The sequence below is a fragment of the Durotheca rogersii genome (assembly GCF_024521655.1).
Source record: "Durotheca rogersii strain YMJ 92031201 chromosome Unknown GGS23scaffold_23, whole genome shotgun sequence".
In the NCBI taxonomy this organism is placed as follows: Eukaryota; Fungi; Ascomycota; class Sordariomycetes; order Xylariales; family Xylariaceae; genus Durotheca; species Durotheca rogersii.
Window position 1 is genome coordinate 501014 of NW_026251254.1, and position 26118 is coordinate 527131.

General features: G+C 50.2%; 6 protein-coding genes across 6 annotated transcripts; 3 read left to right on the forward strand and 3 right to left on the reverse strand.

Annotated features, from left to right (window-relative positions):
• Position 1: 1 nt before the first annotated feature.
• GGS23DRAFT_230241 (Alpha/Beta hydrolase protein) lies at positions 2 to 2429 on the forward strand. The gene has a single exon (XM_051512049.1). It carries the CDS (start codon positions 164 to 166, stop codon positions 2219 to 2221), a length of 2058 nt encoding a protein of 685 aa, XP_051369298.1. The 5' UTR covers positions 2 to 163; the 3' UTR covers positions 2222 to 2429.
• A 74-nt stretch (positions 2430 to 2503) lies between these two features.
• GGS23DRAFT_599397 (uncharacterized protein) lies at positions 2504 to 3400 on the reverse strand (the record flags this gene model as incomplete). Its single annotated transcript, XM_051518929.1, has 1 exon — positions 2504 to 3400. The coding sequence occupies one exon, from the start codon at positions 3398 to 3400 to the stop codon at positions 2504 to 2506; it is 897 nt and encodes a 298-aa protein (XP_051369299.1).
• A 2040-nt stretch (positions 3401 to 5440) lies between these two features.
• Positions 5441 to 6364, forward strand: GGS23DRAFT_599398 (uncharacterized protein; the record flags this gene model as incomplete). The annotated part of the gene is made up of 2 exons (XM_051518930.1): positions 5441 to 6077; positions 6156 to 6364. 2 exons carry the CDS (start codon positions 5441 to 5443, stop codon positions 6362 to 6364), a joined length of 846 nt encoding a protein of 281 aa, XP_051369300.1.
• Positions 6365 to 6977: 613 nt separating this feature from the next.
• Positions 6978 to 7856, reverse strand: GGS23DRAFT_230268 (uncharacterized protein). The gene is made up of 3 exons (XM_051512050.1): positions 7759 to 7856; positions 7473 to 7626; positions 6978 to 7354 (listed from the first exon to the last, which is right to left on the reverse strand). The coding sequence occupies exons 2-3, from the start codon at positions 7564 to 7566 to the stop codon at positions 7188 to 7190; spliced, it is 261 nt and encodes an 86-aa protein (XP_051369301.1). The 5' UTR covers positions 7567 to 7626; positions 7759 to 7856; the 3' UTR covers positions 6978 to 7187.
• Positions 7857 to 7963: 107 nt separating this feature from the next.
• GGS23DRAFT_599400 (uncharacterized protein) lies at positions 7964 to 9208 on the reverse strand (the record flags this gene model as incomplete). Its single annotated transcript, XM_051518931.1, has 2 exons — positions 7964 to 8464; positions 8531 to 9208. The coding sequence occupies 2 exons, from the start codon at positions 9206 to 9208 to the stop codon at positions 7964 to 7966; spliced, it is 1179 nt and encodes a 392-aa protein (XP_051369302.1).
• A 13041-nt stretch (positions 9209 to 22249) lies between these two features.
• GGS23DRAFT_580755 (uncharacterized protein) lies at positions 22250 to 23516 on the forward strand. Its single transcript, XM_051517142.1, has 2 exons — positions 22250 to 22580; positions 22904 to 23516. Exon 2 carries the CDS (start codon positions 22998 to 23000, stop codon positions 23241 to 23243), a length of 246 nt encoding a protein of 81 aa, XP_051369303.1. The 5' UTR covers positions 22250 to 22580; positions 22904 to 22997; the 3' UTR covers positions 23244 to 23516.
• The last annotated feature ends 2602 nt before the right edge of the window (positions 23517 to 26118 follow it).

Consider the following 26118-nt stretch of genomic DNA (forward strand, 5'->3'; position numbering starts at 1 on the left):
TCTGACTGGAGCGGCACCACACGGTACATTTCTCATTAGGATCTTGTGAGGCGATGACTGGCCCGGCTCACAGCGCAACCCGCGCTTAAAGAGTACCTGCTTGGATACCTCACTCTCCCTCCCTCCCTATATATGTCCATCCCTCCTCTAGTCCGCCGCCGTTATGGAGAAATCATTGCCGCTCTCTGCTCAAGCAGCTCCGCCCGCGCCCCAGCCTCGATCATCATGGCCCAAGACGCTGGCTGTCATGGGCCTGGTCGTCCTGGCTGCTTTCTATCACCATCCTCACCTCCCTAGCATCGAGTACGACGGAATCCGCGAGCAGTATTACGACGCGCTCACCGGCGGCGTGATGCGATACCGCGCCGAGTTTCCCTACGGCCGGTTCCCTCTCCCCGACGACCCATTCCGCTTCGTTCCCTGCACGAACGCGACCCTACCGCCGCCGCTCGACGATGCCCACCCGGAGCGAAGCTGGGCCCGCCTCTTCGACCCCGATCCTGAGCATTGGAGCTGGGGAAAGACGACCACGACGCGTGACGCGCGAGCTGGCCATGACCCATATGCCGAGAGGGGTATCTACTTGTGCGGATATCTCGATGTTCCTCTAGACTACACCAACCAGTCCGATCTCCGCATCGTCCGACTCGCTGTCACGAAATACCAGGTTTCCGGCCTCGCAAGGGTTCACCCTGTCGTCGGTACCCGTTCCCGACTACCCGCGGGGAGCAAGAGCGAACGCACGATCGTCATTGAGCCTGGCGGGCCGGGAGGGAGCGGAACATCGTACGCCTGGAGGGCTGCGGAGGACATCACAAAAAGGCTCAGCGACGGGAAGTTCGATGTCTTAGGGTGGGATCCGCGCGGCGTCAACACGACCTCGCCCTCCGTGGCGTGCTATCCCCATGACGCCGATCGAGACCGCTGGTCGATGTTGACTGGGCAGTATCGCGAGGTGTCCGGGTCGCTCGACGGCCAACTCGAGCTCGCGGATGCCATGAACGACGCCATATTTCGGGCGTGCTGGGAGAGGCACGGCGACTTAGGGCGGTTTGTCGGCACGGCGTTCGTCGCGCGCGACATGGAGGAGATCCGCAAGGCGCTCGGCGAAGATGAACTAACCGGTTATCTCGTCAGCTACGGCACCGGTATCGGCCAGACATGGGCCAACATGTTCCCGCATAGCGTCGGTCGTGTGATACTCGACGGCACTGAGTACGTCCGAGACCACCGTCTCCTCGGCGGCTTCGGGTGGACCGCGCTTGATAACGCCACCGATGCCTGGCACGATGGATTCCTTGGAGAGTGTCTGAAAGCCGGGCCGGAGCACTGCGCATTATCGCAGCCGAGGGGACCTAATCCGGTGACCCTAGAAGGGCTCGAGGATAGAATGCACACGTTAGTATCGTCGCTCATCCAACGGCCCATCGTAGGCTACGTCGAATCGAGTGGCCCGGCAATCGTTACGTACTCTGCTCTCGTCGCTGCTATCTACGGCGCCCTGTACAATGCCCAGAGCTGGCCCGCACTCGCGCAGATGCTGTTCGAGCTAGAAGGCGGCAACTCGACCCTAGCGTCGGCATTTTTGGATCGCACGACGTGGGAGTACGATCCTGCGCTTCCATCTCTGCCTTTCCGGAGGCCGTCGACCGACGAGCTGGGCTACCTGGTCATATGCGCCGACTCCTACGACGCGCCCCTGCCGTCCGACGGCCTCGTCTGGTGGCAGTCGCTCTGGGCCAACATGACGGGCCAGGCGTGGATCTCGGGCAACTCGCGGTTCTTCAACGTGTTTCCCTGCCGGCACTTCCAGACCTACTGGCCGCGGCCGGCTGAGGTGTACCGGGGGGACCTGAACCACACGCTCCGGAACCCGGTGCTGCTGATCGCGGAGACGTACGACCCGGCGACGCCACTGCGCAACGGGCGGCGGCTCGCAGCGGAGATGGGCCGCAACGCGCGGCTCATCGTGCACCACGGCTACGGGCACTCGTCGCGGGACAAGTCCGCGTGCACGGATGCGGCCGCTCGGGCCTTCATCTTGGAGGGCACCCTACCCGAGGACCCAGAGACGGCGTGTTACGCCGACGAGAAACCCTACCTCTACGGCGTGACTGCGACGGAAACCGGCGCCGGGTCCGCCGCCCAAGATCCCGTCGAGGCCTGGCGCGAACATGTCCGGGAGCTGGCGTTGTGGAATCTTCGCCTGCTCCCTAACTGAACTGTTTTGACTCGATTAGAGAAAGAGAGGGGAGTCCGAATCTAGTGTTTTTTTTTTCTCAACATCTAAGATACCATTTTCGGTTATGTCACCATACCATCTCTGTGAAGTACGTCTTAATTCATAACGTGTGCGTAGGTCAAATCACGTATATCCAGGAGCCTAATTACTTCAGAGCGGCGATCTTTATAACCTCTCTACGGAACATTTCCACCTGACTCTTACGGAGCCCCCTTTAGTCTCACACAAGTCGGTTTCCTCTTGTCTCCCCCAATCCCCCCGCTACGGTATCACGATCTCCTGCTCGCCGGCGAATATGTAACGCGCGCTCGCGACGACAAACTCGCGCCAGATGCGCATCTCGTCGTCGTCGCCTTCGCGCGGCGCGTAGATCATAATGTAGCCCCAGGGCAGCATGGAGCGCCCCCGGCGGATGCTGACCCCGCTCATCGGATGCCGCTCTCCCCAGCCAGCGGCGATAGCGGCCGCCGCGTCCGCCGGGCTCAGCACGAGGTGGGTGCTGCCCTCGCCGTGCACGTGCGCGAACTCGCCGCTGAGTCGCCGCAGCTCAGCGCGGTGCTGCGGCGGCCCCTCCCCTCCTTTTCCCTCTCCCTCCTCGGTCGCGGGCGTCGGCGTCGTGGTCACCCACAGCGCGTCGAAGAGCGGGCCCTCGAGCCGCGACGGCCGCACGCAGAGCAGCGCCGGGTTGGCCGCGGCCAGCGCGCGCAGAAAGTCGTTCTGGCGCGCGCGGGTGGCGGCGCTGCCGCGCTGGCTCGTCTGGCGGTGGGGCGCGACGAAGCGCGGGATGTCGGGGCGGGCGCGGGCGCGGGGGGGCACGGCGCCAGCGGCGAAGAAGGAGCGGCGGCTCAGGGGCCCGTAGGGCGGCGAGCGCGCGAGCGCGACGGGGTCGTAGGGCGCGGGCACGCACGTGTCGGCGCGCGCGAGCGGCGTCAGCAGCACCTGGAAGAGGTACCCGCCCGGGTTGCTGGACAGGCCGTTGGGGCCGAGGGCGTACCAGGCGCGGTAGTCGGCCACGAGGCGCCAGAGCAGCGGGATCGCGACGGCGGCGCCGACGGCGGCCGCCGCGGTGAGGGAGGCCGGTCGGTTCTGGCGCAGGGTCGTGGCGGCTGTGCGGGCGGTCGCGGCCAGGGCCTGGAGGTCGAGGGTGTTGAGGCTCATTGCGTCTGTCTGTTTGTCTGTCTGTCTGCGCTCGATAGGTGGATAGCTGGGTCGGGTAGTCCTAGGCGTCTGTTGTTCTTCGCTTCGGTGTGACGGCGAGTTATAACTAGGTGGGCGGATGGATACAAAGGCATAAAATGATGAGCGAGAGAGCTATATCGCTGCCATAGGCTTATACGACGACGACCGAGGGGTCGTCCAGCTCGGTGGCTAAATATAAGCAAGGGATGAGTTGCACGGCTCGATGGTTCTACGACGTCCCTCTCTCTATGAGTATATTACACCCAGGCCTCGACCTGGCCGCCCGCACCCGCAAAGCTCGGACAGCGAGCCGGCTCCGCCAAGCCCCGACCACGCTCTACGTAACGCCGCCCAGAGAACGTGCTGCGCTACCGCGTGCTTCTCCGCGAGGGCCCAGCGCGCATATGTATAGCGAGGAGATCGTGACCGTCGTTATTAGCGGGAGGGGCGGTGGCAATAACTCGGCTCCGAGGCTCGGACACATCGGATGCCGCCCAGAAGAAAGGAGGGAGAAGAAGAGGGGGGAGGGAGGAGGTGGTGTTTGTACCCGTGACGAGGGGATATCTTATCAATCTGATCGGAAATGTCGTCTCTCATCTCCATGCGCGTCGTCGAATCTGGGCATCTCCTGCTTTCCCGCGGCATAATCCCGGAGACGAGCTCAGGGATGGGGGGGGGGCTTCTTCAGATTGGGCATGAATTCCATCGCTGTGCTGAGTACGATCCCAACGTTGTTTGTGCTAACTCCATTTTCCAACAAACAGCTTTCGTCCCACATCCAGAGCACGACGGATATCCGCCTTTAATATACGTGATGTGATCAAAACCCCCCTCTCCCTGCCTCTGGCATATCTCCCCTATCCGCCCACATCCTTGCAGGCATGTAATGTGTGTAATAAGCAAGTCCATGTTCGACATTGATGAAACTCTTGCCGGGGTCGATCTCCGGGTGCCAGGGCCCAGTCTTCACTGCAAACAAGGCCGGCGGCCCGAAGCGGTGTCTTCGAACTATTCAGCATTCGGTTCCTATGGCCCTCGCCGTTTCGAGAGGGGAGGGGGGAAGGAGAGAGAAGGCTCTAGCGGTGCCTAAATAGCGTAGGCGGCCGGGATCCTAACAGATGACTTAGATATATATGAGCTCTAAGACATTACTTCCACCATAGAACATTGCATGCCAGCCGCGCGCTGCTCATGTCGTTAGGTTCTCTCGTAAGCCGCCACACGGTAGTCGAGCGCCCGCACGACTCACAGCTCACATACTATTTGGCATAGTGAGCGAGTATCCGGACACGTAGGGACTCGGAGCGCGTATGCCCCGGGTTAGCTTACGCACGTACTGGGAATAATACCTCATCTGGATCATCGACAGCCCAGTCGGCGATGGCCCAGACAAGGCTAATGATGTAGGTATCTAGATAGTCGGTTATTTATAGGTGTATACCTACGCCATTGGACCTTAAAAGGACCGACTCACTCTCGTATTGCACGCACCGGAACTTCGTCGAGTGGCACGGCCACGGCGCAAACAGAGCAGCACACCGGGCGAACCGTCGCGGGTATAACATCAGTCGTTGATAGCAAACAGCTCTGCGACCAGCCCGTCGCCACCGGTGCCGTGACATCTCTCGTGCCCACTTGTAGAACTCGACGCTTACCCGTCTCGACCATCGCACGCTACACCAGCTCACTGTCACTGACCCATTGCTAACCCGGCTCACGAATACACCCAGCGTGCGTAATCCCCAGCCCCCCAGCTCGACTCGTCTCGAGTCTAAACCGATAACTTGGTACTCTACCTGATTCACGCCCGTTCCAACTCCCACTCCAGACCTCTCTCTAGAAGACAGCATCGACAGAGTCGTCTCATCGCCTTCTACCAGAGGCCAACGCCAATCTTCCTCGAAAGCCAACACACACCACAGTCGAAGGCCGAGTCATCTCCCCGTCTCGCAGCCCCTATAAATACCCGTCTCGTCCTCCCCTCAAGAGAGACCCCCCCCCCTCCTGGTCCCAGCCGCCATGGGCACCAACGCCAGCGACCCGATATCGCACCTGGGGCTGTCGTGCCCGTCCGGCGGGGCCGTCTACGTCTGCCGGGACAGCGCGGTGCGCTTCGTCGGGTGCTGCGCCGCGGACCCGTGCGCGGACGGGTCCGGGGACTGCCCGGTCGGCGCCGTGCGGCCGGCCAGCTTCGACGCCGCGCGCTACTTCGACATCCCGGCGCAGGCGTGCGCCGCCGCCGCCGCCGCCGCCCGCAGCGCCTGGTACACCTGCGCCGTCGCCGGCGGCGTCAGCTTCCTCGGCTGCTGCAACTCCGACCCCTGCGCGCAGCGCGCCTGCCCGCTGCCCGACCTCGTCCCCGCCGTCCTGTCCGACGACCGCGAGGCCGCCGCGCCCTTCCTCGCGCCGGCGGCGTCGGCCCGGCCCGTGCCCGAGGACGGCGGCAGCGGTGGTGGTGGCGATGGTGGCGGCGGCGGCGCGCACGTCAGCAAGATCATCGCCGGCGTCGTCGCCGGCGCCGCCGCGCTGCTGCTGGTGTCCTGCTTCGTCTGGCTGTGCTGGCGGTGGCGGCGGCGCCGGCCCGTCCAGAGCAGGGCCCGCGACGACGGCAGCCGCGTCGAGGCGCGGCCGGGCACGCCCTGCGGCCCTAGCAAGGGTAAGTCGAGCCGCCTCCCACCGACAGGGGCGGGAGCCCTTCCCGGAGCCGAGCTGCTGACGGCACATCCGCACACAGGGCACCTTTCGACCAGCACTGCGGCCACGGGGGCGGCCTGCGCCGAAGTCGGCGGCAAGCACCACCTGCTGCAGCCGCTGCTGCCGGTGTGGCGGGCCCCTGACGCTCCGACGGAGGGCGGCAAGAAGCCGTCGCTAGCGGCGGCAGCGGCGACAGTCCCGGACGGCGTTCTGGAGCTCGAGGGCTCTGGCCCTGGCGCCCGCGGTTAACGGCGGCGGCGACACGGACGGGGAGGGGGGGAGGGAGCGGGCGCGGCGAGCCGCTGGCAGCGCGGCTAGCCCGCCTGGAGACGTGTCGCTCTGCCGCCCCTCGCCCTCTCCAAGCACCGCAGGTACCTGCGGGCACGGCGGCGCACACGGTGTCGCGCTCCCTGCGTGCGCACCCTCGACAACGGGAGCGAGACACCGTCCGCGCCGCCCTGCGGCACTGGAGCGCCGGGACGTCGAGGCGCTGTCGTCAGGCGAAGCCACGGACCCCGGGAGGGCGGCAAGTTTTGTCCCAGCCGTGCCAGCGGCGCACCTCCCGACGACGGGGGACCTAGGGAGGATGGCTGGCGCGGAATTTATAGGGACGGGTGGCGCGCGGTGTGCGTCGGATGAATTCGTGCAGTGACTGAGGGAGAGAGAGACACAGGTGAAGATCTCACGGTATAGGTAACCGTGTCTAGTCAGATACGGGGGGGATTCTAAGTAAGTGACGCTGCGAGGACAGGAGAGGCAAAGCGAGGAAAGGCAGCTAGGGCCGACCGAGATTGGGTGACTCCGGCAAGGAGCGTAATCATGACATTTAGCTGCTACATGTCCTAATATGGCGGATCGAAGAGGTTAGACAGGCATATATATACCCAGCTTTTGAATAGGAGAGAGCCGTGCGACGAAGAAGCGTCATCCGCTCTCTCTCGCGAACCGAGCCTCATACCATCGTTCACACCATCGCCTATCGATCAACGTGACTACGTCCCCTTGTGATTTAAATTATAAAAAAAAAAAGATAACATGGACAGGCCCCGACAGAGGGAGGGGTGGTAGTCACTCAGCAAGCCGGTTGATTCAGCATGTTCCTGATCCTATCCCGCATGCGGCTGGCCCCTCCTCCCGACGCGGCGCTGCTCCGGCGGCGCTGCGGCCCGTAGACGTTGTTGACGGCCTGGCAATCGCCGCTCGAAGGGTAGCGCGTGGCGCCGATGCGGTTCGTCCGACCTAGCCAGCAAAGAAGAGGTCAGCGCGGTGGCCAGTTTCGGCCAAGAGGGTCTGCTTCTCCTCTCCCCTCCTCGTCCTCGTCCTCGCTCCCCGTGCCATCTGGGGAGGGGGTGCTTACACACGAAGTCGCCCCTCCCGGCGTCGCCGATGACAGCCTGGTACTTTTCCTTGGCCGTGAGCGTCTCCTTGGTCGTGGGTGTCTCCTTTGACATCTTGAAGCTTTGTTATTCGTCTACTGGTTATTGGTGGCCTATGGTTCGGCGTAGTGATGCCTGCACGACAGTAAGAGTAGATACGCTGTGTATTTATGTGAATTTCTCCTCTAGGACCGACGATGGCGGACAGCTATCTATAGGCTGAAAGGCCAAACTTCCCCTCAGGAAAATTGACCAGCTCCAACCTACCATCTATGCATGCCGGAGAGGGCCGGACCCCCTCCTCCCAGTGTGACCCGCCAGGTCGACCCCTCACGGCGATATCAGCAGATGGGAGGTCGAGATGATCGGCATTTCTCACCTGCTACGAGTAGCCGAGACTGGAGATTGGCCGCCATTAGTGGGAGGTGAGCACGCGATGACGGTTAGTAGGTATAATGCTCCCGCTACTGAATCATGACAATAGCTCGACCCACGATAACGCCAATATACGTGCTGCCCCGTTCCTATCGAACTTTTGAGGGATGGCATCTCTCCAAGCTAGAGGGAGCCGCAGACGCCGGAGGCGTGGCATGCGCTCTAGGGCAGCCTTCAACTCTGATTGGAAATGGACGAACTCTTCTTGACTGGCAATAGATTTGATGCGGCCGTCGCCGTGGATTTCGAGGGCACGCAGGTTGCCGCATCCCATGAGAGCCGACGGTAACTCTGCGGGTGTGGGCAAGCTGCAGTGAAAGTAAAATTCCTCTAAGGGTTTCTCGCTATTCTGGTCATCGGAGATAACGCCAGGGCATTGGAGGCTAGCTTCGACCCGCAGGAGATCGGGAAACCCGGCGAGCCAGACGAACCCGCCGTCGTTGAGGACGGAATGCGACATCATGCTCCAATGGTCCGAGTTTAGTCGTAACGTAGTAGTTCCAGAGTATTGGAAGCGACTGTGGCGGTCCAAAACCGTCTCGTACGCCCCGGGCGGTCGGCGGCCAATGTACTAGAGAGGCCGCTCGACCGCAGGACGCCGTACAAGCGCGGTCTCAACGGTGGTGGCTAGAGAGACGAGGACACTCGATATTCTCTTCACGTCATCAATCTGAACGCTCATGCACTCGCGAGGGTCGCCTATCGGCGGACAGAAAAATTTAGGCTCGGTAGGACCTATCCAGTTCCGGAATCCCCAGTCCAGATGGGCGGCAGCGAGAAGGTCCCTTGACCCATCTGGTAGGCTACCCAGGTCGACGCAGGGCTGGAGGGAGCGTTGCCAGGCGCAAGCGACGTCTCGGACAACAGGGTGGTGGTTCGTGGAGAAGGCGATAGAGATCTGAGAGATGGGCGTGCAAAGGGATGGAGCCTGGAGCAGGGTACGAAGGAGAAGCACCATAGACGATCCCGTCCGCAAGACGATATTCTCGTACAGTACGGGCTTAGCTATCTCGTAGGTCCAGGAACTCACCAGGCAGAGGGCGCGAAGAGCGGTAGCACATAGCCTCGAATCGGGATCGTCGGGACGGATGTCGTACGAGCGGGTGGACAGCTGTTTATGGTCGACGTTGGCAATGAGATGCCGCTCCGTGGTGGCCTCCGGGAGCGAGGGCGCGCCCGGGCTCAAGCACTGGGTAATGAGCGACCAGATCTCGACGGGGAAAGTGACGGGCAGGTAGGCGCTCGACGGGGCGGGACAGCGGACGGCGGAGAGGGAGGCCATGCCCGGGGGAGGCGGCGGCGACAGCGGGAGGAAGAGGGGCGGCGAGGATGGCGAGGGAAGAGAAGAGGTGCCAGGATGTTGGTGTAGCAGGGGTCAGCCTTTTTACAGGAAATGGGGGAGCGATGACGGCGAGGCGAATAGGATGAGAGTGATTGTCAATTACGGACGGCCACAATCAAAGGTGGCAGCTTGTGCTGGACGTCATCATAGGCATTTATGCGCGGGTGATGCACAAGCTGGAGGGGCCATGCACAGCCAATACTTCCCATGTGCAGCCGTGCATACGTACATGATATATACCTAATATAAGCGAGACATTGGGTTAGGTACTTGGTAGGAGCTAAGTGGGAGCCCTCCTGATTATGTAATACGTATTATATAAGCAGCCCTTAAGAGTTAAAGTATATTTCTTAATAAGGATGCTCTAGATAAGAGGTTTTAGGAATTAAGTACGTTTTATAAGCCATCTAACTAGTAATCGAACCTAGGTACTAAAGAGGTATTTAGACTACGGATACGTTTAGTTATTTTCTCGTTATTTTTACCCCGTTTTAACCTTTTCGTATGGAAGGTCTTAGAAAACTCGTTCTACTCGTATAAGAGTACCCCCTGTTTCGTTATTATCTACTAAAAGGTAATACTTTAATTCGTCGTTTTCCATTAAAAAGAGGCATTCCTAGTTCGTTTTCGGGCCTTATCTTAAGATATATTAGTCCCTTCGTTACCGATACCATTTACCGGCGTAACATACCGAAGGAAGGAGAAGGTAGTTCCCCTTTTCTTATATCCGACGAGCTATATATCGCTATTATCTATAGCCGAAACCTAAAGCTTCTTAAAGCTTTAGCCGATTCTTTCCTTGTTATAAGGTACCCTTACCTAGCGAGGGTAATTAGGTTTTTATTAAATTCCGGAAGTCCCGAATTAAACGACCTTTTATAGGACCTTAAGAACCTAGGCGAGGTTCCTCGCGGAATATTCCCTTAATCTTAATTAACGTTAGAAATAGAGGTATTAGGATCTTTAGATTAAAATTAATTAAGTTTAATAATAGATCTAGTATAGCTAGAATAGCTTTTTTCGGCTTAGCTATTATTATTAGTATCGTTATCTTCGTCTTCCTTAAAGGAGAACGTATTATTATTCCTTCGCTTATCGAGTTCGTCGTCCTTTTCGTTATTCTCCGTAGCTTTATTATTATCCGTAGTAATAGCCGACCCTTAGGAACCGATCCTTCCGTAAGCCTTACCCGACTTAACTATATATAGTCGTTTTAACGGTAGTAAGGTAGCGTTTAGATAACTTATATTACTTACGTAGGCCTTTAGATTAGCTAGCTACCTAGTTTTACTAGCTTTTAATAAGCTTTAAGCTATAGATACTTTATATAAAGGAAAGGTAGCGGCCTTTCTGGATCGTAATTTTTATATCCGGCGTACTTTAGACCTCGCTAGGTAAGGAATAGTTACTTAGAACGATTTACTTATAGTTTAATAGCTTTTAAGGGAAAGATTCCTATTTAAAACGGCTAATTAATCGGACCTACGAAATAAGATCGTTAATATCTCCTAAGGCTTAGAAGAATCTCTCGCTTCTTACTATACTAAGGTATAAGAGCTATTAAGACGCACGGGATCGAAAGATTTCCCTTAAGTTCTACGCCTAGACGGTACCGATAACTTAACTATCCTCGAAACCTATATACTTAAGTCGGTAATTATACGCTTTATAAACGGTTTAAGGGATCCGGACCTAAAAAGGGAAGCCCTCGAAAAGGCCGCTTACGTATTTAAAGCCCTTTAAGAGGTATATAGTATAATATAAGGTTATTAAAAGGTCGTAAACCTTAAGAAAGAATAGCTTAAGGAATAATAGCTAAAGGAGCGGGAGAACTTAATCGAACGCTTTATTATAGAAAAGATAGGTTTATTAGTCGAATAAGCTATCGCTAACGAATATCCTAACTAGGTATTAGCTCTTAAGGTTACTACTACGACGCTACCTTAGCTCCTAGCGGCTCCGCCTTTATACGTACGGGTATAATAAACCATACCTTATCCGATTCCTACGTTTTATTCGCCATATCCTCCTTATCTATATCCGAATTAAGGCCCGATATAATGGTCTTAATAAGTTCCGGGACTAGCTTTACCTTAGACCTTAAATAGTTAATAATAATAGCCTTAGTAGTATCCATAAGGATAGTAATCGTATAGTAATAATAATAACTAAGGCTCTGGAAATATATCCCGGGTAGTTCCTAATAAAAAGACGTCGAAGTATCCGATTATTAATAATTTACGAGTCTTATAACGAAAAGAAAGAATATACTTTAAGTACGGAAGCTTTAATTACGTATAGCCTTATAAGGCTCCCCGGAAGTAGTAATTAACCTATTAAGAATAATTAGTCCTTAAGTTGTTAACTTACCTAACCCTAAAGTAGGTAGCTAAAATAGGTAGGAATCTCGACGTAAAATCGGTATAGTTCTTTTACGAGTAATCTTAGGAATAAGAGGCGTTAAACTAGGATATAGCTAAGTATAGATAGGTAGCTAACGAGTTATAGCCGACCTTCGCTATACCGGACATTATTTTATTAGGTATTACTTTTTTAAATACCTAGTTATTACTTCTTATAGTTAAACCGATAGGCATAATAAAGTTAAAAACCGCTAGCGTCGATATTTAAGATAACTTAGCTATAGAGGTATTAAAGTTCGCCTTCTTCTTAGGTAAGCGCCGATATAACGGTACCGTCGTAGAAGAAGACGATAACGAGATTAAGAAGAAGAAGAAGAAGCCTCGTAAGGGCCTTTAAACTATCTACGGAAAGAAGAAAGACCTCTCCTTTAACTTTAATATACTAACTCGTTAAATCGAGGTAAAGTTAAACTTAATAAACTTATTCTAAGTATCTCCCGAATATACCCGGTAATTTAGGTACTTTTCCATACGTAAGAACGTAAAGGTAGAAGCTAGAGCTATTCGTAAGATCGTAGCCCTTAAGCTTTTAATATCGTTTTAGCCTCGCCCTTATATCCTATTTAATCCTCTACCTCCGAAAAGGAGGAAGTTAGTATATTTCGTTAAACTAGTTACCGAATTAATAGTAAAGAAGGAGGATAAACCTATTAAGATAAGTAATATACCTAAGTACCTACTTAGTTCCTGAAACGTAATACCCTAAGTATTAAACGTTATCTCTTATAACCTAGCTACTTACCTAGACGTTTAAATAAATATAAATAAAGCTACCCTAGCTTCGAGAGCTATACCGGTTCTAATTAACTTATTCTTATTAAAACCGGTTAAATCCTTTTATATAAATGCTATTCTTCGCTTTAAATAAAATGGAGAATCACTTATGTTTTATACTTTACCCGAGAATATTACTTAAGTTAACTAGGGTAGTAATATTAATCTTATATCCGGTAAGTTAATAAATTAGCTCCGTATTAAACGAAAACTCTTATACTACTTAAGCGCTAGGCGTTTATTCTTACTAACCTTAAATAGTCGTCGTTTAGAGGTTACGAAATTCGTCTTATTTAACGTCGGAATATAAGGCATCTAGAGATTAGTCTAGGTTATTATACGACCCGAATCTACGAATAACGATACCCTTTTATTACTTAGTATTCCTTAGCTATAGGACGTTATAATTAAGTTCGATATTAAGGCTAGTTTCTTTACTATCGGCGACGAAGTAGCCGGTAAAGAGGTAGTATTTCTTTAGGGTTCCCTTTTATAACCTTCTATTACTTATAAGATAGCCCTTAAGGCCGCTAGACCTATCGTTAACCCCGTAAAGTACTTACGAGTACCTATTACTTATAAGTTATTAACCGTAAACGACGACGACGATAGTAATAATAATTTCTTTAATAAAAGCGATTTAAATAATAACGAAACGAGAAATTAAATCATTAGCTTAGACCTAAGTAAGTCCTTAAACTATATATTAAACCCGAGTATATCCTTAAACTACGAATAATAAAACCCGAGTATATCCTTAAACTACGAGCGAACTAGACCCTTACCTCCTTTAAAGCTTATATATTAGACATTCCTTAGGAGCTTTTAAACTTACTTTATCGATCCTCCTTCCCTAGCGTTAACTAGTTAAACTTCTACGCTTTACGAATTATAGTAACGTCGGAAAGACGCCTAGCCTTTCGTTAGATAGCTTATTTCGTATCTATATTATTACCAAGAGACTTATTCCCTTTAGTAATTAACGAATTTTACCTATCTACGTCTTAAGTAGCTAAATTACCGAGTACCCGACTAATTAGAGCCGTTATTTTTAGAGATAATTTAGTATTAGGTTTACGCTAGCTAATTAAATCGATCGCATTTAGAAATAATTTAGTATTTAGTCCATACCGGCTAATTAAATCGACCGTATTTAGAGATAATTTAATAGTTTACTACCTAATTAAAAGCGCCGTAATTAAAGATAATTTAATATCCTATATTAGTTCCGTATACTTATTCCTAACTACTAAACGAGTTAAACGCCTCTTATTAGTTACTATTAATAAATTACTTAAATAGGAAGCTCTTTATTAGCTTAATGAAGTAGGAGTAAAGTTAGGTCCTTTTATTTCCTATAAACTAAAGCTAAAGATAGCCTACGGACTATATACTTACCGCGAATTAGTAGCTATATCGGTTTTAGATATACCAGCGACCGATTTTTACTAATATAAAGTTAGGTTACGGCCCGGCATACCTCTATGGAATAGATCTAAAAGGAAGAGCTAAACCTCTCCCTAGAAATATTAATTAGACCGTCTTATTTAGGAGGGAGTCGAGGTAGGATAATTTAAATTAATTAAGGTCGTTAACGGGCGCCTTTTAAACTAGGCGGCTTAATCCGTATTAATACCTAAGGATAGAGATTTACTAGATCCGGATCCCTAGGCCGAGCCTCGTTTAACCTTTAACTATAGTTAGGTCGAAGAAGAGGTACTAAGAATAAACGTTACCTTATTAGTAGACGTATATAACCATTTCTCGTATCTAGGTATCGGATCTTATTATAAATTAAACCTAAAATACGGATATTAATGCGTTAAAATTTGTAATGGGCTATGCCCATAGTAGGGCCCTGGCTAATGCTAGGATATAGTACGTAATTAAGCCCTTAGTACCTACGGCGGATAAGACTAGCTATCGTAAGTACGGCCTATAGGGTATATTTTCTTCCTTTTTCTCTTCGTTTAGCTTTAGTTTATTAATATACGGCTTTTACCTAGCGAATAGCTCTTAAAACCGTAATAAAAAGCTAAACTAACCTTCTTTTATCGTTTTACGGATTAGTATCTTAGCGAGCGGAATTAGTAATAGGAACGGCGATATAGTACTAAAGGAAGCGGTAGCTAGTAAAGTTAATAGTCGGAAAGGCGGTATTAGTTTTAGATATACGCGCCGGTAGCCTTTACGAAGAAGACCGACGAGAAGTAACGATTTAATAGACTAGTATCTTAGTACGCGGGATTAGTAGTAGGAAAGGCGGTGCTAGCGTTTACGCCGGTTAAGTTAGTAGTCGGAAAGGCGGTATTAGCTTTTGGATATACGCGCCGGTAATAACCTACGGACGAGGACCGATATAAGATAACCCGAAAAGAAAACGACCGATAACCCCGAGAAAACGTAAATTTAGACGGTAATTTCGAGATAAGAACGACGAAAAATACGGCTAAAAACGGCGGAAAATTTTTTTCCGGAGAAAGATGGTAGAGCGCTAAAGCATAACGCTCGTCGACGAATTAAGAACGCCCGAGGCGTAACATAAGGAAGGAACGGCGTTAAAATAGCGACGAAACGATAGGTTAAGCTAGGATAATAGTACTTCGATAAGGGTACCAAAGGTATTAGCGGTTTTCGGAGAGACTACCGGTCTTTTAATAGCATCGATAAGGGCGCTAGCGGCGCTAGTAGTAGACGGGAGGGCGCGCCCCCGCGCGTTCTTAGGCGGAGCCTTTAGCTTCGCTAGCGAACGATAAACGATAGTCTTTAAACGAGTACGGACGGCGTGCCTTAGTACGTCTTCCGGCGGAGCCTCGCGGCTCCGCTAGTAGTACGGATAGGCCCTTAGCCTCTAAACGGTAAGAGAGGCCGTAGGCCTCTTAACGGTAGTAGATAGGAGGGCGCGCCTTAGCGCGCTTTTAGGCGGACCCCTTTAGGCTCCGCTAACGAACGGAAGATAAACGATGGTCTTTAAACGAATCGGACGGCGTACCTTAGTACGTCCTCTAGCGGATCCGACGGATCCGCTAGCGGAAGATAAACGAAGGTCTTTAAACGGCGGTAAACGGACCGACGATTCCGTAGTTACGGGAGCTAGGCTAAACCTAGCAAGCGCCGATAGCGACTTCGTACGCGGGGCTTTAAAGCTCTACGGTTTAATAGGAGGATCGGGACTAGCCCTAGGGGAATAGTAGTACCCTGGGAAGAGAAAGGAAGCCCCGGGGAGCAGTAGTACCCCGGGGAACGAAGATAGTAGCCCGGGAAGCGGATAACGTAACCCGGGAAACGGAAACGGCGGAGGAGGAGGAGGAGGAGAGGCTTTCGGGAGGAGTAGCTACCGGGAAGGCGTACCCGGTAGGCGAAGAAACCCGAAAGACCTAAGGAGGAAGAGGAGGAGATCCCGGGGAAGAATAGGACCCGGGGGAAGAGCGCCGGGGAGCTAGAGGCGCCCGGTATAATATCCCGGAAGACGAAAGGCCCCGGGAAGGAAACGGCGGAGGAGAAAACCCCGGGGTATAATATAACCGCCGGAAAAAAAAGAAAGGAGGCTATACCCGGGGGGCATTAATACCCCGGGAAACGAACGGAACGAAGAAAAAGGAGGCCTAGGAATATATTAATACCTTAAGCGGTAGAGTTAGCAACCCGGGGAACGATTAACGTACCCGGGGGAACGGAGGTAGTACCTAAGGATGCGGTACGTATCTTAAGGCGCGCGGAGAAAAACGGGTTAGGTTATTAGGGCTAAACGCCGAAGAAAAGGGCGGTAAGGCGTACTTTTTTTTTTCCGGGAGGGGACCTTATATAATAGGTTATGCCTATAGTAAGGCCCTAGCTAGTACTAAGGCATAGTACGTAATTAGGCCCTTAATACCTACGGCGGATAAGGCCAGCTGTCGTAAGTACGGCCTATAGGGCATACTTTCTTCCTTTTTCTCCTCGTCTAGCTTTAGTTCATTAACATACGGCTTTTACCCAGCGAACAGCTCTTAAAACCGTAATAAAATTTACCCTAAAGATAAATACGTCTTCGCGTTCGCTATTCCTAGCTTCTTATAGCTTTAACCTACTAGGATACCTTAAGGAATATAAACGGCGGTATTCTTAATAATAGAACTTATATACGTAGTCCTTAGTACTATCCCTAAACTATAAGCCGAATTATTTCTTTTATTTTTAACCTCTTTAAATAAGATCCCTAAAGGCGTATTTTATATAGATAATATCTTTAATACGTATATTAACGTCGAGGAATAATAATAATAACTAATTTATTATCTCCTATTCCGAATACGGTAGGTAAAACTACGTTTATCTTTCGTAAAGATTTACATAGGTTTTATTAAAATACTAGCCATAAGAATTATTTACTATATCGGCGGTCGTTTACGTATACGGGAAGATCGAGCCGCCCGCCTTCGTAACTAGCCTATCCTAATTAACTAGTTAGAAGTAAGGTCTTTCCTAGGAGCCGTTAGTCCTTATCGTAAATAAATAAAGAACTACTTAGAGATCTATCGTCCTTTAATACGCCTACTTAGTAAAAACGCCGAATAGAAATGGAATACGGCCGAGTCCTTATTATTTAAATTAATTAGATTATTAGCCTTAGCTACCGTTAATACCTATAGGTACGCTTTTGATTTACCTATATCTCTATATACTAACGCTTTATAATTCGTAGCGGGTTATATTATTCTTTAGCGGTAAAACGGAGCTAACGTCCTTATTTTATACGATAGCTTTATATTTTCGAAACCTTAACGTAACTACGGTACCTATAAGAGAAAGCTTTACGTAATGGTTAAATTCTACCGGCGATATAGCCATATATTTCGGGTAAAAAAGCGATCTACCCTTTTTATTAATTATAAACCCTTAACTTAGTTCTTATCTTTATTAACCGTTAAAGAAATCTACGCTCGTTAGGCTTCCGAGCTTAAATTACTTTATATATAGATTAAATATATCCTAGGGGTAAGGAATAAAGCCGCTAATGCCCTCTTTCGTACCATATTCCTGAATAACTATTACGAAAATAACGAACTCGAATATCTAAAGGTCCTAGGTAGCCGAGATTAAAATAACGGGCTATAGATCTAGAAGGATAGCGTAAGCGGATATAAGTAGTTATTAGCTTAATTATTTAATCTAATAAATTTATTATTAAGATCCCGAGGGCGGGATCTTTTGCTTCCCCTTACTAAGGTAAACGTAAACGCGAACGTAATTATAGCTTTAGTTTCGTTATTATCGTTACCTACGGTTATAAAAGAACCCGAATATATCTATAAACTACGAATAATAAAACCCGAATATATCCATAAAGGACCCGAGTATATCCATAAACTACGAATAATAGGACCCGAATATATTCATAAACTACGAATAATAGGACCTAGGTACGTCCGTAAACGGCACCTAACTAAAGTTAATATTAACGATAAAACTAACGACTACTTACCCCTACCTTCGCCTTTTAAAGCCTAAATACCCGATTAATAGGTTAGGTTTCGAAAGTCTACCTACCTAAACGCTAGCTCTTAGTCCTCGGGGATACTCGCTACCTTATCCTTAGAACTTTTTATAGGAGGCTCGTCCGCCGAATAAAATAAATGGCTAAATTCTAAATGGTACGGAAATATGGTTAACCTCTTAATTACCGGGAGACCTAAATTAGATACTTATAGTCGGCTTAAGGTACGGTTTCTCCTTAATAAAACTAAGGAATATAAGATTTAAGGAATATAGTTATAGCATTACTATCGCGGGATATAGAATAAGTATCTATTATTAGACGAAGTTTTAAATACCCTCGTTAAAGTTTACGACGAAGTTAGGCATTTTTCTAAGTTAATTACCCTAAAACGACTTACCCGTTTAGTCTTTTAGCCGAAGATAGCTAACGACGTATCCGCTTATATAAATAACTACCTCCCTTACGCGTATTATAAACTAACTAAACTACTAGGTCCCCCTTTCCTTATAATAGTTTACGTACCGTTATAAATCCTTTCGTTTAACTTCGTTAGCCTCTTTCTATCCTTATAATCGGGGCATAGGTATATTTTAATAATCGTTTATTAGTTTAATAGATACGGCTAGGTAATGCCTACTCTTAATACCTTAATAGATAATGTAATCGTAGGTTTCGATATATAGCTTATTAACTTAGGAACGAAACCCCTAGCTTTCTACCTAGACCCGGGATCCGCCTTTACCTTATATAAAATGGTTTAGTATTTAATATCTAAAGGAATATTAGTCGTTAACGCCCCTTTAAGCTCCTACCGATTAATAGGTTTAGTTAAGGTATTTAATAAGATCCTATAGTAGGTTTTAAAGAAAATAATAAACCCCTTATCTTAATAAGAACCATTAAACTAGGCTAGCTTTATGCCCGAAATAATAACTAAAATTAACGCGCGTTACGTTAAGTCCTTAGGCTATTTATCATTTAAAATATTATACGGGAACCTACTTATTAACGCCTTCGAAGCTAAATATCCTTTATTTCATTTAACTAAACTAAGAGCTATGCTAGCTAGCGGCTCCTTTAAGCTCCCTAGCGAATAAATATACGCGGATCTAATCGTAAGCTATATGGCTAGGATATAATACTATAGGGAAAACGTCTAGAAGCTATTTAAACGAACTAGGAAAAAGAGAGAGGAAGCTCTTAAAGAAGCCCGTAGATCTATCGGAAAAGGGAACCTCGTTATGCTTTATTAGGACGGAAAAACACCTAAGCTACGCGAGAAATAAACGGGACCCTTTATCGTAGGGATCCTAGTTAGACGATCGGCATTTTAGTTATTATTATTAAATGATAAGCCATTAGGACCTTATTATTACTATACGAATTAATTAAAGCTATTTAAACCACGGGAGGGTTATTTAAGGTTATAAAGGGACCTTTAATTGCCTTATTAAAGGAGATTAAGAAGGGCGACGAGATAAGTTATTACTAAAACTTATTTTACTATTCGTTACTATAACCTTTTTTAAAGGCCTTTAAGGTTATAACCAGGGGCGGTTACCTTTGCCTCCCCCCACTAGCTAAGTAGGAGCCCTCCTAATTATGTAATACGTATTATATAAGCAGCCCTTAAGAGTTAAAGTATGTTTCTTAATAAGGATGCTTTAGATAGGAGGTTTTAGGAATCAAGCACGTTTTATAAGCCATCTAGCTGTGGGATAGGCAAGTACTAATGTACCTAAGATAGGGACCTCGTATCCTACGCAAATTTTGATACGAAGGGATCATAAAGTCTGATTGTGCTTGAGATGTGCCCTAGGTAGGTATCTTGGTATACTATACAGGTATTTGCTTAAATCTCTATATGTACCTGAGGTATTCTGCATTTCCAGGCATCTATTACCTCTACCTGTTCGGCGACGCATGCAGGTTTGTACCTGGGCATATATAGGTATAGAATCCGGATAGGAATTGTGTGTACATATATGAGTAGGAATGTGGAGGTATCTGAGGTAGGTACCTAATCTGAGCTAAAGCACCTTCATACCCGCCCAGCCACCGACGAATACGACGACGTAAAAAAAAAAAGAAGAGAGGTTCAGGAGAAAGCAAGAGAACTGTTACGCCATGCAACTGAAGCCACTCGAGCCAACTCTCCCGCCCTCTGCCATCGCCGCGAGCGGTCTAAGTGGGTTGCCGGTACGACGACGCCGACGAATGCTGCGTTTCATTCGACACCCTCGAGATCTTCGGGAGGTGACGGGACCAGCACATTCTATCAATGCGAAAATCCTTTCGAATATCTAACTACATAGTGTGTGTGTGTGTGTGTGTGTGGTGTGTGCTCAGTACCTATGTAGGTAGGTAATTAATTATTGACCACCCCAACAATAACAACAGCGCCGACAACAACCATGGCCATGACGATCGCTCAGATGGCTTTCAGCGTCGTCTCTTGCTGGTCTTGTGCTGCCGCTAGGGCGAAACGGCACAATGAGACGCATTGCTGGCGCTTTGATCCACCGGGGTCGTAGGAGCGGGTGTCGAATTGCGTCCAGTCCATGATACACGCCCAGCGAACTTATTGCACATCATACCGTAAGGGAGACGGAGCTACGTCGCGCAGCTGACGTTGGCGAAACTGGGTGTAATGATGATGATGATGGTGGTCTATCCTGTCCTATCCCGAGCCAACACTAGCAGCCTTTCCTCGGCACAGCAAAAGTAGCGAATTCCCTGCCCCCGTCAGACGGAGAAAGGAGGGGTGCAGCGGAGGGAAGCCTTACTGTGGCATCCTAAGGCGACCAGGCGTCAAGAAAGGAGCCCTGTGATTGGTTGGATTGACTGATCCCACGATCCTCACGCTTCAGGAGAAGCCTTGTCAACTGTTGTAGTTGTTCTTGTACTTGTTGTAGGCCTTGTCATTGTTGTTCGAAACGCTCATCGAAGCGCTGCTCGAGGCCCTGCTCGATGCGGGCTTGCAGCTCTCCTCTATACGGGAGGCCGTTTCTGTACGGAGATTGCGAGCTAAAAGCTCCATTCGCTTATGAGTGCCGTCTGTGGATCTGCCGTAGGTGACTCGATCACCCATGAGGGCTTTCAGGTCGCTGGCGGGCTCGGGGCTCGGCTCTCCGGGCGGGGAGGACGCTGGGACTTGCGGTGAGGACATCGTGGGATGCCTGTTTCGTCGGAAAACGGTCAGGAATAGCTTCAATTGCTATTGATCGATCAATAGCTGTGCAGTTGGCTGTTGCGCGTTTTTCTTCAATCCAACCAATCACAGGGCTCCTTTCTTGATGCCTTGTTGCCTTAGCATGCCACATTGCGGCGTTTCTCCCATTTTCAAATGTGCGGCTAAAGTGTCGGGGTTCGGTTTGAACAACGCACATCCTGATGTGACTCGGATTCTAGACCGTAGGTATTGCTTACTTCTCACAGCACCTACATTTGCGATCTGACCGGCCAAACGATATTGCACCAATACTAGAATACTATAATACCTAGATGGATCACCACACGTCCCTAACCGGGACTATCTGATCACCTGCGCTAAGGCTGTCTTGGGAGACACCTCTCGATGGCGGGGACGCAGGCAGCGACGGGATCTCAAGCCACGGCCTGAAGATGCGCTCCCCTCGCGTTGCGCACTGACGACCGGTGTCGGTGACCGCCTTGCTCCTACGCATAGCTGTCGGCTGGCTAGGTAAGTTTGGCGACGGCAGGAGGGGGCAGAAGCTACTCAGTAGGTGGCAAAAGAAAGGCCTGCAGATCCCCAGGCGTCGCTACTATCCGCCGCCGCCCCCGGCCTTTCCTTTTTTCTTCTGTGCCACGATGACGACACGGTCTCCTGGCTCGGCCTGACGCAGGATGGACAGTGGATCGCACCTAGGGAAGTAGGTAAGGTACGCAGCTGTTGGAGGCGCGTACTCCGCGGTCGCGATAGGAGTGGCAGTAGCAGTCGTCGTAGGATGTGGGTAGTGTGTCACCGGCAAGCTCGCCGTGCTAGTAGAGGAAAGGGAGGCGGGGGGACTGCCGAGTCTACAAATTGTCCAGATGCGGTCAGAGAGGGAAGGGAGACTTGGAGAGAGAGGCGTGCGGGCAGTAGCGTAGGGATACCTAGTACTTAATGACTGGAACATACCACAATAGATGGACGCCCAGCACGGAAGCGCGATCCTGGCGCCCACCGTCGCCTCCCAGCTAATAATAGGTAGTACCTAGGTATGTACCTATGTAAACGCACACCATTGTGTGAGGGTCGATTGCTCTCCGTACTCCCTCCCCCCACGTCCTACCACCTAGATAGGCTAAACAATAGAGACTACCAAGTAGCGCTGTCAGGAATCGAACCTGTCCTCTATTATCTAACCCACTGAGCTCACCTACTCATATGGGTTTAATGTAGGAAGGTAGACACTACGTTGTCGACGCCAATACCTAGGTCGATATAGGCATCCACTAATGACGTCACGCCCCGGTACTTGACACGACTCGAAGCTGCAACTGCAATTCGGAACTGCAATTCGGAACTGTTAACACAGACACGATGGACGAGATGGTAGGCATTTTCTCTGCCTATGTTGAGCAGAGAACATGCCGCAGTGGTGCGGTGGGACTAGGCCACATAGGCCTTTTCGTGAGTATTTATACACCTAGGTCTCGCACCCAGGTTTTCATCGATCAGACTTAGACCTGTGGACATCACAACTACGGCTTTCCACTCGTTCAATATGCCTTCGTAAACTGCCCTGCCTTACCCTGCCCTCTGATCGGCACTGGGCCAGTTGACCGCAGCTGTGGCTCGTCCTACCCGGTTCCCCTTACAGCGTGCCCACGCTGTCCCTCTTCAATGCTGCAACGAACTTCTGGTTTATTTTCAAACATCATCTGAACATCGCTAAGAGTATGCCCATACTCAAACCCCGTATTGTACGGACAAGCGGCTAACAGATTCTACAGGTATGGAATCCGCCAATGTCTCCGCCACCACCTCCTCCTCCCTCACCCAAGCCGCCGCCGTCGCGTCCTCCAACGCCCACGCGACGCCGAACGAATGGCAGACGCAGGGCACGGAGTGGGTGGCGGCGATTCCCACGGAGTCAATAGCATCGTGGCTAGGAGGCCTCCCAGGGGAGGCGTAGGCCGCCAATGCTACGTACGTAGCTTACCTCTCGGTCGAAGACATCTGATGGCTACTGTGGCCGACCCTGCCGTTTATACCAAGGCATGCATTAACCGGCCTGTGGAGGAGCTCATTAACTACAGCATGTCGCCGGAGCCCTTCGAGACATCTCTTTGACAAGAGCTTCACAAGGTAATCGGGCACAACAAGGTTTTCGAGAGGATGTTTAGTTACTCGAGGGAATCCACGATTGAGCTGGGTCGCTGGTGCGCGGACCGAGTTTGGAAACTGGTCTTGACCGAACAGGAGGAGCAGAAGATGGCGGCGAAAACCGAGCGAAATTTTATGTTGTCACATACCAATTGAACCAGCCCTTATATGCCTACATACCGCAAAGCGTAATGTAGGCGTCTACGTTTTACGCGACAATAACATTTTTAATCTACCGTAGGCAAGCTTCCACCAATGTCAAAATAACGAATATATATAAGACCCGAAAGAATAACAATATAACTATCATCCGGATAGGATATAACAAGCTAAAAACCGCCATCCTCGCCTCCTCTGGGGTGGTGGCCTATGCCTCCCCCAGCTGCCCCCCTGCCATACCGGCGAATCCGTAGATTCGCTACGGCCACTATACGATAGGCTTTATAAACCGCCGATCGCTCAGCGTCGAGTATGGCTATCGGTAACCGTACTCTATACAACATATGTCGCGTAAAACGTAGACGCCCACATTTACGTTTTGCGGTATGTAGGCATAATAAGGGCTGATTCGATCGCTACATGACAATTCTCGATATCCTCAGCGAAAAATCAAGCTGATAAAACTTACCCTCCACCGTTAGCCTTTGACTACGTGGCTTAGTTTTGAATGATCCTCCGGCTCATGTGAGTAACCCGTCGTGCCGCCGATAAAACGATGTCGACTCCCCACGTAGTGTTGTGGCTCATTCCTCTCCATTTACCTGCATCGATATGATTGTCTACAGACAGCAACCTTTGGAATCGCCGCCCTCCTCTGCGAAACCGACGATGGCGCGGTCTGCCGTCGCCTTTTGGACGCTCGGAATCTTTTCCGTTTTGATTGGCCTCTATTACTGGGTCGGAGACCCCATGGTCCGACGCCTCGATGAAAATGCAGTCCGCAAACAAGAAGCATATGCCAATGCTACACTCACGGCGTTGGTAGAGGACGAAAGTCTTGAACCAAACTGGTACGGACGGGTGACGAGCCGGTCTTCAAATGAAACAACGTGGAGGACTATGGTATCCACGGACGGACACGAACTCTTGCCCTTTCTCACGTCGTAGGTAGTAATCCTTTGTACTGTTAGTATCTATTCAAACTGACACGGAACCCTTTTCCTAGGGAGACTATTACACGAATTGCGACGCAGCGCCAATACAACCGATGGGTCCTTCGTCGCACTTATCACGATACTGAGAAGGGGCAATGGTCACTCGAAGAGGTTCTTTACGTTAAAGATCTGGCTAAGATGGTCAGCGCCCCCGATTTCGAGAGGAATCCTTTATGGGGAATGAAATGGTTAGTATCGTTCTCCGGGGCAGGATGGACATTCTAACCGCAATGGTGACAGGATGAGTGTTTTAGTAGATCACGGAAGGGCCGAAATTTGGAAACAGGTGGGGAATGGCGAGTACCGCTTTATACGCGGCATGAAATCGTTGCCAGAAATGGAGGCTCCGTGGTAGTTGGGAAACGCCGTGCTCTGCGATATTACGGAAGGGCTCTTTTTTGGGGGGGGAGGCTGAGCTGGTCAACTGTTGTGTAGTTGAAGAACAAGTGGGGGTGGAGGCTGCTGGTTAGGACGGCCCCCTCTCCGTCACTTCGGAAGGGGGATTTTGTCTCCCCAATCGTCGTCATCCTCAGCGCGCTGGTTCACCCAATTGGAGTGGGTCTGGCTTACTTCGGCTCACCCAGGGCGAGACAGACAGACACCCTCGAAGCGACACGACTGGGCCCGGGTGAGCCCCTCCCTGCGATGAAGCCCCAAGCACACGAATTATCAACGAAACACGGTGCAATCAATAATTGATGCCGCGAATATTTTTAGCCGGAAGTAGCTACCTACCTACCTGGCGGACGGTCGTTCATGTTCTTTGCTTCAAGCGACATCGGCCATTGATTGCAAGGCTGACGACGACAGTAATAGGGCGCAATGTTTATTAGTTTTTTAATTTAATTTAATTTAATTTATTTTGTTTTAAATCGGTGTAAAGGTGAAGATGGTCCTATTAAATTCCTTAGCAATTACCATACTCACGATAACCGGGTAGTAAAATCAATATTCACAGCTCAAGCTTATTGTCAGCTCCTTGCATGTGAGAGGGGTTTCCGAAAAAAGAAAGAGGCAGTTAAAAGAGAGAGAGAGAGAGAAAAAGTACAAACACCTTTTGGCGCGAGGCCGGGAGCTTGGGGTGTGGTAGCAGGCTCCTCCGTCCGTGATGGTCCTCCTCCTATGATGATGATGATGAAAAGAGGGATGGGGGGCGTCGCCGCGTCGGAAAGGGAAGAGGAAAACGCTAACGAAGGGAGAGAGAAAGGCTACGGCGACAAGTGATGACGGATAATCCAGGCCTGTCGAGCTTACCGCAGGGGTAGCGTCAGGTTGCGGTTGGACGATGCATGCTATCTACCATCCCTGGTATTGGTGTCCCATATATATCCTCTTCGTCGTAGCTGAGAGCGTCGGACGGCGCTGGGTTCGAAATATTGCCAGAGGATTCGGTCGAAACGGACCAGGTCTCTCCTCTTTCTTTTTTTTTCTCTTCCTTCTTTCTTTCTTTCTCTTTCTTTCACATTATGCGCCGGCCGGCTGGCCTCGGGACCCTTGGCCAGGCATGAGGAGTGCCGCTAGCCACGGGGCGCTTACCCAGGATCGTAATCGTGGTCGAGACAATGGCGATCGCGAGAGAGGAAGACTTCGAATCGATCGAATGTCGATCTGACGATTCTACGGGGTCCCATGCCATAGCGCGAGAACCAGCCTCGGAGCGACTCGACTTCTGATGTGCCCATACATAG

Bases quoted from the DNA above. Each gene is read 5' to 3' on its own strand.
- GGS23DRAFT_230241 (XM_051512049.1), top strand. From the start codon at position 164: ATGGAGAAATCATTGCCGCTCTCTGCTCAAGCAGCTCCGCCCGCGCCC.
- GGS23DRAFT_230268 (XM_051512050.1), bottom strand. From the start codon at position 7,566: ATGTCAAAGGAGACACCCACGACCAAGGAGACGCTCACGGCCAAGGAA. The intron at 7,355-7,472 runs GTAAGCACCCCC...TTTGCTGGCTAG, and splicing joins CGGGAGGGGCGACTTCGTGT to GTCGGACGAACCGCATCGGC.
- GGS23DRAFT_580755 (XM_051517142.1), top strand. From the start codon at position 22,998: ATGGCAGACGCAGGGCACGGAGTGGGTGGCGGCGATTCCCACGGAGTC.